This window comes from Pelobates fuscus, chromosome 11, assembly GCF_036172605.1.
Source record: "Pelobates fuscus isolate aPelFus1 chromosome 11, aPelFus1.pri, whole genome shotgun sequence".
Taxonomy (NCBI): domain Eukaryota; kingdom Metazoa; phylum Chordata; class Amphibia; order Anura; family Pelobatidae; genus Pelobates; species Pelobates fuscus.
The window spans coordinates 11,912,855-11,925,887 of record NC_086327.1 but is presented as its reverse complement, the minus strand read 5'-3'; the positions used below and the strand labels follow the sequence as shown (position 1 = coordinate 11,925,887).

The 13,033-nt window shown below is 42.1% G+C and overlaps 2 protein-coding genes across 3 annotated transcripts in view; one reads left to right on the top strand and one right to left on the bottom strand.

Moving 5' to 3' along the window:
- The window catches only part of PHC2 (polyhomeotic homolog 2), a 200,343-nt gene that overhangs the window by 1,599 nt on the left and 185,711 nt on the right, over nucleotides 1-13,033 (top strand). The gene's annotated exons all lie outside the window — the stretch shown is intronic.
- Nucleotides 1-13,033, bottom strand: part of SLC2A1 (solute carrier family 2 member 1) — a 142,342-nt gene that overhangs the window by 14,238 nt on the left and 115,071 nt on the right. The window contains exon 1 of one of the 2 annotated variants that reach the window (XM_063436127.1): nucleotides 7,576-7,823. The exons of the other annotated variant lie outside the window; for it this stretch is intronic. Coding sequence (XP_063292197.1) covers nucleotides 7,576-7,593 — 18 coding nt within the window. The 5' untranslated portion in view covers nucleotides 7,594-7,823. Of the gene's footprint in view, nucleotides 1-7,575; nucleotides 7,824-13,033 lie in introns of those variants that run through there. 2 annotated transcript variants of the gene reach the window in all.

Here is a 13,033-nt window from a genome sequence, read left to right as displayed (position 1 = left end):
CATTAGAAATTAATTCTTAGGAAATTTCAAAATGTTAGGCCCAAGTAAATAAAACCGAGAAATTGTCCAACTCAGCTAGTTAGGTGGGGAGCTACCTCATGCCATGCAATGCTAGACAGACAGAAACCAAAGAAAAATATATTCTATGTGCAGTGGCGATTTATTATTTGATTTATTAGATAATTCTGCAATATAAATATAGGATACGTTTTAAAGAAAAGGGTGATGAATGCAAAACGTTGCCATTTCATAGAAACAGCAATCCTGCCTCTAGTGGCTGTCAATAGCCAACCAAAACCAGGACTCGACAAATGCCAGGTGCCAGGTCGCCATGGCGATTTGTAAATTTGTCCTGGCGCCTGGGATGAGTGAGCCCCTTCAGCCCCCTAGCTGACTGGCAAGCTGAGGTGACAGGCGGCTCATAGTGAGAGGGGAGGCGGGCGGCCGGACAGGCAGACGGCTCATGGCGCAAGATTCGTTGAGGCAGGCGGCTGACTGATTATGGAGGCGGCGAGGGAGGTGTTATCTTCCTGCTCCCTCGCGCGCCATCCAGTGATGCCGGAATATGAAGTCACTCCGGCCCTGGCTCACTAAACAGCGCGTGAGGGAGGGCTTGAAGATGAGCAGCCCCACTGGACCAAAGGGAAAAGTGGGGAGGCTGGGCGGACACATTTAAATATAGCTAATAATTTGTGAGTGTATGTGAAAAGGTGTGTGAGTGTGTCTGTTTCAGTGAGTGTGTGTCTCAGTGTGTGTGAGTGTGTCAGTGAGTGAGTGTTACTGTCTGTGAGTGAGTGTCTGTCAGTGAGTGAGTGAGTCTGTCAGCGAGTGAGTGTGTGTGTGTCTCTGTCAGCGAGTTAATCTGTTTAGGTGACTGGGCCCTCCAATCACATGGGAATGGTGCCTTTTCTGACCTTTTTTCCAACGTCGTACTGGTCTCGCCATGGCTGAGATCATCATCACTTGACGATCTCAACAAATCCAATGCTTTCCCATAAGAAAGCATATGGAGACTATTGCGCATGCGCAGAAAAACACGCATGAATCAATGCACCCATATGCAGATCATGGAGACGCCGAATGCAGCTCTAGAGACCGTCTGAGGGACTGCCACTAGAAGTGTTATTAGGCTGCAATGTAAACACTGCCTTTTGTCTGAAAAGGCAGAGTTTACATTGAAATGCGTGTAGGGATTTCAGAACTACATTAAGCTGTAGTGGTTCCCTTTAAGAATTGTATTTTTGCGATTGAAAAACCTGGCTCCTAAATTTTTTAGCTGGCTCCTGGATTTAGAGCAAATTTGTCACGCCCTGCAATAGCCAGTAATTACATTGGAGTTAAATCAGCTTTTTGCCATTTGGTTTTCCATTCATTACAATCAAGTCTTTACATAAATACCACCCGTAACATATATTATAAAATATGTCATAAATGGCCACTTCATCGAGTATGAACTTTATTTGTACAGTTTTTTTATAGTTTTAATTCTATGTTCCAAAGAACATCTCCTGTTTTGTATTATTCACAAACCCTGTTATTGTAGCTCTATATAAAACTGAAACTATTATTTGTGATATATATACAATGGTACTTTGTATTAAGGTGTTCAGCTCCTGTAATTATATGTTGCTACACAGTATTTTACACGGATATTATTAGGAAAGTGCAGCAGCTACGTGTCAGATCTTTTAGCGAAGTCTTAGTGCATTACATTGGAATTACTCCAGTATTAATACTCTCTCATACTTACAGGAATCAGGCTGCAGGTCTAATTATCAGAGGCCGGATAATCCTGTTTGCAGTGATGGATTGTTGGTTTAAATGGCGTATTTTGCGCATGTTTTGATTTATTTTAGGATGGAATTGATCCAGACTAATTATTATTAACCCTTTAAATCCAGGAATATCCAAACGTTAGACTCTAGAGTTGTTGTTGAACTGAAACTTCTCTGATCTTTTAGGCTGGCCAAGCACTGTGGGGGTTGTAGTTGGACATTAAATGACATCTAAATTAAATATGTATAAAATAAATAAATAATTAATAATGTTAGCTTAAAAACCAGTCCTGATTTGATGCACGTGGTGGACCAGTAGCCGGATATGATGATATTTAAATCCTTCTGAACAGAGGAAGTATTTCTTAATGAAATTTTTTGTGGTGCAATACGGAATATCCCACAATCCCCATATACTGTAATAGAGTGACGCACACACCCATCCCCCCTCGCTAGTTACAGCATAGCCGTAGTCATTTCTAGAAAGGCTCGTCTTCAATAGCCAATGAGAGCCCAGCATCTCTTACACCCCCATCCCTTACTCACTATATTATTCACCTTTCCCCTACAAAACTGGCTGTGATATTACTAGGCCCATCCCCGCAGATCTCGACACTTAACCCCGCAGCTCCCTTATAACAGGAAGTGGAAAGCAGCAGCAACCCGGCATGTTTATTTATAGGAAGAGAGACGTGCAATCTCGTAATACACACACACGCACAAAAAATAATATCAACGTTTGAACACACTCAAATGCTCAGTGATACTTTCACATTTACGCAAATGATACAATGATACCCAAACATATACACTTAAACACAAAAATATAAAGTGACACCCAACGTTAGTCATACCAATACATTTACACTAATACACACAAACGCATAGTGATAACCACACAAACTCAAAGTGATACCCAGACATTCACTCTAATACACACAAGCTCACAGCAATAACCACACATACACACTTATACACACTTATACACACAAACGCATAGTGATAACCACACATACACACAAACGCATAGTGATAACCACAAAAACTCACTGTGATACCCAGACATTCACTCTAATACACACAAGCTCACAGCAATAACCACACATACACACTTATACACACAAACGCATAGTGATAACCACAAAAACTCACTGTGATACCCAGAGATTCACTCTAATACACACAAGCTCACAGCAATAACCACACATACACACTTATACACACTTATACACACAAACGCATAGTGATAACCACACATACACACAAACGCATAGTGATAACCACAAAAACTCACTGTGATACCCAGACATTCACTCTAATACACACAAGCTCACAGCAATAACCACACATACACACTTATACACACAAACTCACAGCAATAACCAGACATACACACTTATACACACAATCGCATAGTGATAACCACACAAACTCACAGTGATACCCAGACATTCACTCTAATACACACAAACTCACAGTAATAACCACACATACACGCTTATACCACAAACTCACAGCAATAACCACACATACACACTTATACACACAAACTCACAGCAATAACCACACATACACACTTATACACACAATCACATAGTGATAACCACACAAACTCACAGTGATACCCATACATTCACTCTAATACACACAAACTCACAGCAATAACCACACATACACACTTATACACACAAACTCACAGCAATAACCACACATACACACTTATACACACAATCGCATAGTCAGAACCACACAAACTCACAGTGATACCCATACATTCACTCTAATACACACAAACTCACAGCAATAACCACACATACACACTTATACACACTTATACACACAAACTCACAGCAATAACCACACATACACGCTCATACACACAAACTCACAGCAATAACCACACATACACACTTACAGTGATACCCATAAATACACACAAATTCACAGTGATACAAACTCACTTATAGACACAAACTTGCAGTGATGCCCACACACACTGACACAGAAATATGATGTACAGCAATTTAAACACATGCATTTAAATACGTAACAGATCGTTTTTTCAAAGTTTAGCCCAATGGATATCCTGTGCTTGCATATATTGTACTATTGATGCATACCCTACCACTTCTGCTGAAAGGTGATTCCCTGTACCCACTCCCTTTTCCATGATAGTTATCCCATTATTTACGGTGTGAGTCTGAGCCGGTTATCCTGCCATGTTGTCTAATAGGAGCCTCCTGCTCTATTCTATCTTACAGCAGCCTCCTGCTATTTACTATTTTTCAGGAAACTCCAGCTCTACACAGACAGCAATGTCCCGATATATACTGCCTGACAGCATCCTCCTGTTATATTCTGCCATTTCTGCCATTTATTTGGTTGTACTAACCCAGTCCTTTAAAACGCTTTAGATGCTGACATGTTGACCTATGGCCTGTGACCTCTGTCTCTCTTTAGCCACAGCTGCTCCCATATCTTTTTAGAGACAGGTCTTTCAGTGGCTCACATTATAATGTGACCTTTTGTTTCAGTGCAAACCCCCCTCTGTCCTTTCAATGTCCTTAGTATTGTGTTCATTTTAACAGATCTCTTTAAGGGCGCCTGTCCCTGGCATTGAGTAGTAATTGTTCCATTCTTCTCCTGACTGATTTAATTCCCTAATTAAAAATGTAAAAATGTAATATTTAACGTGCATTTTGAATGACTCTTTTTCCTAGTAAAATAAACAAGGCATTTATTTTACTAGGATCTGACTTCATAACCTGCACTGCATCATTATCACTTTCCGCTGCTGTGATAGTACATTGCTACTTTCATTCATTTATTTTTAAATGTTGACTAATTTTATATGCTTTATGAGTGTGTCATATCATAGGTACAGGGCTTAAGCCTCCGGATAAGGGAAGTAGGAGAGAGGAATTTAAATACACAAAATAGTAATATTTGCATAGATATCATGCACCTCCAGAGCCTGTATGTAACAGGGAAGTAAGTGGGTGGCTTCCTAAATGCTGTCATTTGGAAAAGGCAACTTCACTGCATCTAGGTAAAAATTGTACAAAGAGACAGGGCAATGAACATCATTAGCCTGAAATTTTAAACATCCTCCCCAATCGGATCCACCTACATTGCACACGTACCAGTCTGGGGCTCACTGCACACAGATTAGTTGTAACAGAGGTAGCCTGGCATTGCACCGTACCAGTCTGGGGCTCACTGTACCCAGATTAGTTTGTAATAGAGGTAGCCTGGCATTGCACTGTACCAGTCTGGGGCTCACCGTACCCAGATTAGTTTGTAACAGAGGTAGCCAAGCATTGCACCGTACCAGTCTGGGGCTGACTGCACCCAGATTAGTTTTCTAACAGAGGTAGCCTGGCATTGCACCTATACCAGTCTGGGGCTCACTGCACCCAGATTAGTTTGTAACAGAGATAGCCTGGCATTGCACCCATACCAGTCTGGGGTTCACTGCACCCAGATTAGTTTGTAACAGAGATACCAGTCTGGGGCTCACTGCACCCAGATTAGTTTGTAACAGAGATAGCCTGGCATTGCACCCATACCAGTCTGGGGTTCACTGCACCCAGATTAGTTTGTAACAGAGATAGCCTGGCATTGCACCCATACCAGTCTGGGGTTCACTACACCCAGATTAGTTTGTAACAGAGATAGCCTGGCATTGCACCCGTACCAGTCTGGGGTTCACTACACCCAGATTAGTTTGTAACAGAGATAGCCTGGCATTGCACCCGTACCTGTCTGGTGCTCACTGCACCCAGATTAGTTAGTAACAGAGGTAGCCTGGCATTGCTTATACCACATGCGTCTTCAGGATAAATTCACCATCACTGCAGCCAGATCAGTCTATAACAGAAACAGCAAATAACTGTAGCTATCATTGCAGATACCCACCGAAGTTACAAGTTCTCTACATTATGGGAGATTCCAAATCATTTATCTGTGACAGTATCAGCTGTGTGCACACCAAGTAAAATAACATGCGCAAACTAACCACCTCCCTACTCTATGTTCCAACAGAACCAGCCATGAATTGAAAGCCCGACGGCATAAAAGTTTGAATTATTGAATAGCCTTTTACAATTTTTTTTTTAGCAGATTTCATTTTTTGTTAGAAACAGGTGAAATCACCTAAAAAGGCCTGTGCCATTTTAATAATTGATACGTTGCCCTGATCCTGCCTCACAGTTTGCACTTTTCCCATCTACATGTGTGTTTTATACAGATTGTGTAACGTGCATTTTTACACCCATCTATGTGCGATTCCAAACATTGTGCAGGACATGTCGGAACAAATCAAACTGTTTGGGTATTTTGCCATCAGCACATGTCATGCCATAGAGAGAAGAACTTCCTTAACTCTTTCCTTTTTGGTTTCACGCTGGGTAGATTTGGAATATTGGGAGTTATAACTCTGGGGCAGAGTTCTAAAAATGGAACAATCGCCATGGAAATCAATAGTGCGCTTGATGGTTGTTCCACTTACAGTATTTTGCTGCAAAATAGCACTTTATATATACATATAAACCCCAATAGGTTTCAAAGGCTGAGTGTAAAACAAAGAAAAACAAAGCTCTAACTAAGACCAATATCATACGAACCTCCAAATGCCAAAGGCGTATATATATATATCAACTGTTTTAACTAGATTAATCTCCTACCGCCTGTTAATTGGTCAGGCAATACAATGCTTAATTCCAGGGGTTATTTCAGTTCAAAACAGAATATAAACTATTCCACAACTTCTGTCCCCCATCATAGTCCATAGATACAAGGTGGGGGATTTGTGTCCCCCACTACTTTCATTCTGCGTCAAAACACAGTTCTGAGAAGACACCGAGATACGCGTTCTTGGATCATTATAAACATCTTTTACAAGAACTTTCCAAGGACAATCAGATGTTCTGTCATTTGAGATGCTCCCTCAGGCAGAGTCTGTACTGCTAACGATGTTGGACCCATGCAAAGAAATTACAAAACAGAACACACCCGCTATTGCCACATATTCCAGGTAACCAGAGCCAGTCTGACAGATCTGGAACAAACTGAGTGTGGATCTCGTAATATTAATTTTCATATGTGTAGAGAAATCCCCCCCACCTAAAAAAAAAACACACACACACACACACCCTGCGCTTTGTCCCCAGGCTCTGTCTGTGTCCCCCCCCCCCCCCCAGCTATTGTGTGATTAAGAGATTCCTGGCACAGCCCCCTGCCTCCATGGGTGGGAGTGAGTGTGGGGGTCGGGATTAAGAAGGTGGGCTACAGTAAACTTCCACAAAGTGTCTGGACAGGAAAACTAATAAAAAAGTGGAGCTCTGCCCAACTACACTCTCCTCGCACATACACAAAGACTCACGCATCAACTGCTGGGACTTGAATAAACACATACACACAAGCAAACACAATCCGTTGTATACAGACTCACACATACACACAAGCACACTGACACACATATACAAAAACACTATTGTACACACATACACAAAGATATAAAAGCACACAAATATACACACACAGAGTCACACATACATTTTATGTTTAGCTACCTGTGGACCAATTGCTGTATCTCCCAGCAGCATATGCTGAGTGAATTAACTCCTTACAGTCCCTGTCAGAATGTATTGTAAGAGGCTTCTCACAAGAACATCCAGTACTTGCAGGGCATGGGGGGGGTCCCTTGATCAGACTGTCCCATGATTATTACAGTCTCCCTGCATTTGACCTAATGAAGGTTTCTGGGTTAAACCAGGAGTTCCTAATGTCACGTTCTTACCTTGCCTCCCGACTCCATGACCCCTTGTCTTCTTTTAGTCCAATAAAAGAAGTGTTTTTTATGGATGGGTTCAGATGTAAACTCTTCCTCCCCCTGTGTCAGTCCAAGGTGCTCTCAGTACGACAGTCACAGCCAACGGCAACCAAACTTTGTTTCCCCAGTCCTTAATCGATGTCACTTTGGACTGTTCTGACGTCACAGCTGATCTCACTGTCTGTTCAATGTCTCTCTTTGTCAAAGTGAATGTGCCGGGTCCTGGGCATGCTTTATAGATGGAGGTGTGACATGGCAGGCTGGCCTGATTGGCTAAACGGAGGGTGTGAGCTCTCTCTCGTCCCGCCCTCTCATGCAATCAGGATTTAGATAGACTTTTTTATACAATGTAAAAAAAAGAAAAAAAGACCTAAAGTGATGGATATTTTCATTCACAGCAACAATAATTACCCTAAATAACAACAACAATTACAGACTCCTTTACAATGAATTATCAGGAGAATGTGTGCACGTTGCTTGGAGAAAGAGCAGACGTTGCCAGGATAGAGAGAAGTATGCAAATCTCTATCACAAGAACTGAAACCACAACAAACAAATGAAGGAGTATGAACATTCCTCTGCTGAGTGCACCCCTCAATTTACAGTATACCAGGCTCCCCCATACCCCCTACATTTTTACATTGGGTGCAATGCCCTTAGGTATTATTCTCCCCCTCCTTTCCCCTAGTACTATTCTCCCCCTTTATTCCCCCAGACATTATCTCCCTCCTTCACCCAGTTATTATTCTCCCCCTCCTTCCCCCAGGTATTATTTCCCCTCTCCTTTCCCCAAGTATTATTTTCCCCTCCTACTCCCAGGTATTATTCTCCCTCTCCTTTCCCCAGGTATTATTCTCCCCTCCTAACTCCAGGTATTATTCTCCTCCTCCTTCCCCCAGGTATTATTCTCCCCCTCCTTCCCCCAGGTATTATTCTCCCCTCCTCCCTCCATGTATTATTCCCCCCCTCCTTCCCCCCAGGTATTATTCTCCCCCTCCTTCCCCCAGGTATTATTCACCCCTCCTTCCCCCAGGTATTATTCACCCCTCCTTCCCACCAGGTATTCCCCCCCCTCCTTCTTCCCCCCGGTATTATTCACCCCTCCTTCCCCCCAGGTATTTTTCTCCACCTCCTTCCCCCAGGTATTATTCACCCCTCCTTCCCCCCAGGTATTTTTCTACCCCTCCTTCCCCCAGGTATTATTCACCCCTCCTTCCCCCAGGTATTATTCTTCCCCTCCTTCCCCCCAGGTATTTTTCTCCCCCTCCTTCCCCCAGGTATTATTCACCCCTCCTTCCCCCCAGGTATTTTTCTCCCACTCCTTCCCCCAGGTATTATTCACCCCTCCTTCCCCCCAGGCATTATTCTCCCCCTGCTCCCTCCAGGTATTATTCTCCCCCTCCTTCCCCCAGGTATTATTCTCCCTCTCCTTCCCCCAGGTAATATTCTTCCCCTCCTTCCCCCCAGGTATTTTTCTCTCCCTCTTTCCCCCGGGTATAATTCACCCCTCCTTCCCCTCAGGTATTTTTCTCCCCCTCCTCCCCCCAGGTATTATTCACCCCTCCTTCCCCCAGGTATTATTCACCCCTCCTTCCCCCAGGTATTATTCTCCCCCTCCTCCCCACAGGTATTATTCACACCTTCTTACCCCCAGGTATTTTTCTTCCCCTCCTTTCCCAGCCTATGTGCACCCAGTTTCTAGTTTTCTAGGCTCCCTTCTTTTCTCTTGATTTCTATGCTGCCATCCTGTTCATAATCCATGCAATATGCATGATAATATTGGAAATGGGATATATATTATTTGATAGATACATAACATGGAATGTACACAGAACACGGTGTATGCACAGATACAATTAGATACATACAGATAACATTGGATGCATACATATAACATTGGATACATACAGATAACATTGGATACATACAGATAACATTGGTTACATTCAGAAAGCATTGAGTAGATTCAAATAACATGCAATACACACAAATGCAAATATATATAATATAAATATATACACACACACACACATAACATTAACACACATATAACATTGGAAGCGTGCAGATAACATATGTGGTTCATACCGATATCATGGAATATACATACATAACCATGGAAACGTGCAGATAACTGTACATACAAATATCAGGAAATACACACATAAAACATTGGAAACATTTCCATAGCATTGGGTACATGCAAATATCCGATACATACAGATAACACGATATGTACAGATAACATGGTATACATACAGATAACACAAGATGCATTCTATCTTTGTTATCTACATTGAATAAACACAGAAAAAACATGATACATACAGATAACAGGACACATACAAATAACACGGGATACACAGAGATGACATGGGATACACTCGGCATACATTATTTATAGGTAACCCAGAGCTGGTGTTTGGGGTGGAATAAAGGTGTGGGTTTCTATATCTTGCGCTAATCATGGTATGAACGAGCAGGGAGAGTTTTACGCATGTATTGCTTCTAAAAATAGCCCACGTCACATGCCGCTATCTCGTCCTCTGCTTACGTTTCATTTTCCTTAAATTACTTTGCTTGCGTGACATCAGTGGTGTCTGGTAAATGGATGACCCTGCTAATAACTTCCTAATATATGACCTTGTCCACCCCGTCTGTTTACATACACAGAACCAGAGCAGTCAGCACCCAGTACTGTATGTCCCAGCTCAGTATTATTCTTATACATGTGTTTTTAAAGCACCAACATGGCATGTGGCGCAGTACATTAACTAGAAACATACATGTATTTCTATGAGTCAGGCTATAAGCTCCAGCTCTCTCTGCCAGTAACAGTGGCTGGGGAAGCCCTGGGGGAAGTAACACATTTCAGTGGAAGAGATGATGCTGAATGTGTATGTGACAGGCAGCATGTCGCTGTTCTAGGACTGAGCCACAGAATGGGGGCAGGGCTGGTGATTCATTATGTGAGATGCTGCCCTCTCGTCATACAGAGCTGCCCAGTAGCTCCTCTTGTGGGCTGGATGCTTTTTAACTCACTTCATACCAAAGACATGGTCATGGACCAGAAAGTTAATTTCAAATGTAAGGTCAAAATAACAAAAATGTAGACATTTTCTAAGTTAGATATTCTTTCAGTTTAGCTACTCTGGCCTTAAATTAAAAAAAATTCTCTGTACAGAGTTATTCACTAAAGTGAGAATTACAAGGAGTTCGAAGTGAATTCTAAGTTCATTTTAAATTTAAGGCCGCAGAAGAAGGACTGGAATCATACCCGACTCGGAGAGTTTTTGTAGTTTGGCTGTTTTGTCCTTAAATTTGAAATTCACTTTGAATTCCCAACATTTTACATCTCAGTAAATAACACAGTCAGTCTCTAGTAATAGAGTAATGCATTGACTGGTATAGAAATAAATACCACAATTTACATGGAAATAAGTTCTGTCTGCTCCTATTTACCCCTTTAAAAATAAACACTTAAATCTAAAGCTACAAAATAATTATGTCAACTCCATAATGTTTCTGCAAGCGTTTGTCTAAGAATCATGAGAGTTACAGTCCGCAGTATCTTGAAGGCTGGTACTCAGTTACTTCAAGTCCCCCTTAAACCTAAGTCGCCCAGTCCTGAATGGCTGGTACTCAAAGCTTCCTAACACCAGGCTCCCCATTCCATACGCTTAGACGTTCTCAGCATTCTAACCAGTGATGTCAAGACATTATCAATGCAGCCATATCTCAACATTGCTTAAATATATCAAGCATTTAAAAAGTTACTGTTTCAAAATTGATGTTTTCAATGGTTTCTCTTTACTGCGGAAGTTTATTTTTTTTGCGCACAGATGCTTGTAATCTCGCAGGCATGGCAATTTCTGCCTATAGAATTCTCTTATACAATGTTTATAGAACGCAGTCTACTGTTATTCACAATCTTCACAATCATAACGTCATGATATTTGAGTTGCCGTATTAGTCCAGTAATGTAGATGCAAAATAATGAGCCATCGCAGCTTCTTTTAATACCTTTTATTTTATTGTACTAATAGAAATGTGTTGTGATGAGCTTTTTGGAGTTCCTCCTTTTATCAAATCCTAAAAGCATTCTGAAATCTCGTCAATACAAATTTTTGTTATTCCAATGAAAAAGGTATTTAAAGAAACCCCAGTATTTTGCAAGGTATACAGCACAGAGGGGATGAAGCTGGATTTTCCCTGTGGAAATGATGTCTGTATATTAGGACACAGCAGAGAGTTCTTTATTGTTTATTTATTTGCAATATCTCATGGCTAATCCATGGCAGCAAAGTCTAGTATGCTACCAAGGATCTATCAAGTTAAAATGAAAGTTATTATAAATAATACCCGTTCATTTTGGATCATTTCTTTCTTATTCCTGGAGGTAATACATTGGCTTTTACGTTTTTTAACCCAATGCAGTTTAATAATCTCGGACAAGGATGTGAAACATTTCCTGCTCACACCCATGGGTCACGGGACAGCTGATGAAATCAATGTAATTTGATCAGCTTTAACACGTCTACTCCGGTTCCAAATTCCGTGATGAAACATTTGTGTAATAAACCATGACCCACATTCACTACGAGGTCACAAGTCTTTCACTGCTTGGCAGTAAGCAATATCTCACTGTATGTTATAAGGAGGGCTGAAAGCAGCAGGATTGATTCATGGTGCAATCTGGTGTGAGTTGTACACTAAGCCTGCTGTGGGGGATGTTACTCTGTGTAACACAGCCTGCTGTGGGGGATGTTATTCAATGTAACACAGCCTGCTGTGGGGGATGTTACTCTGTGTAACACAGCTTGCTGTGGGGGATGTCATTCAATGTAACACAGCTTGCTTTGGGGGATGTCATTCAATGTAACACAGCTTGCTTTGGGGGATGTTACTCTGTGTAACACAGCCTGCTGTGGGGGATGTCATTCAATGTAACACAGCCTGCTGTGGGGGATGTTACTCTGTGTAACACAGCCTGCTGTGGGGGATGTTACTCTGTGTAACACAGCCTGCTGTGGGGGATGTCATTCAATGTAACACAGCTTGCTTTGGGGGATGTTACTCTGTGTAACTGTAATACCAGTAACACAGCCTTCTGTGGGGGATGTTACTCTGTAACACAGCTGGCTGTGGGGGATGTTACTCTGTGTACCACAGCAGGCTGTGGGGGATGTTACTTTGTGTAACACAGCTGGCTGTGGGGGATGTTACTCTGTGTAACACAGCTGGCTGTGGGGGATGTTACTCTGTGTAACACAGCAGGCTGTGGGGGATGTTACTTTGTGTAGCACAGCCTGCTGTGGGGGATGTTACTCTGTGTAACACAGCTGGCTGTGGGGGATGTTACTCTGTGTACCACAGCTGGCTGTGGGGGATGTTACTCTGTGTAACACAGCCTGCTGTGGGGGAT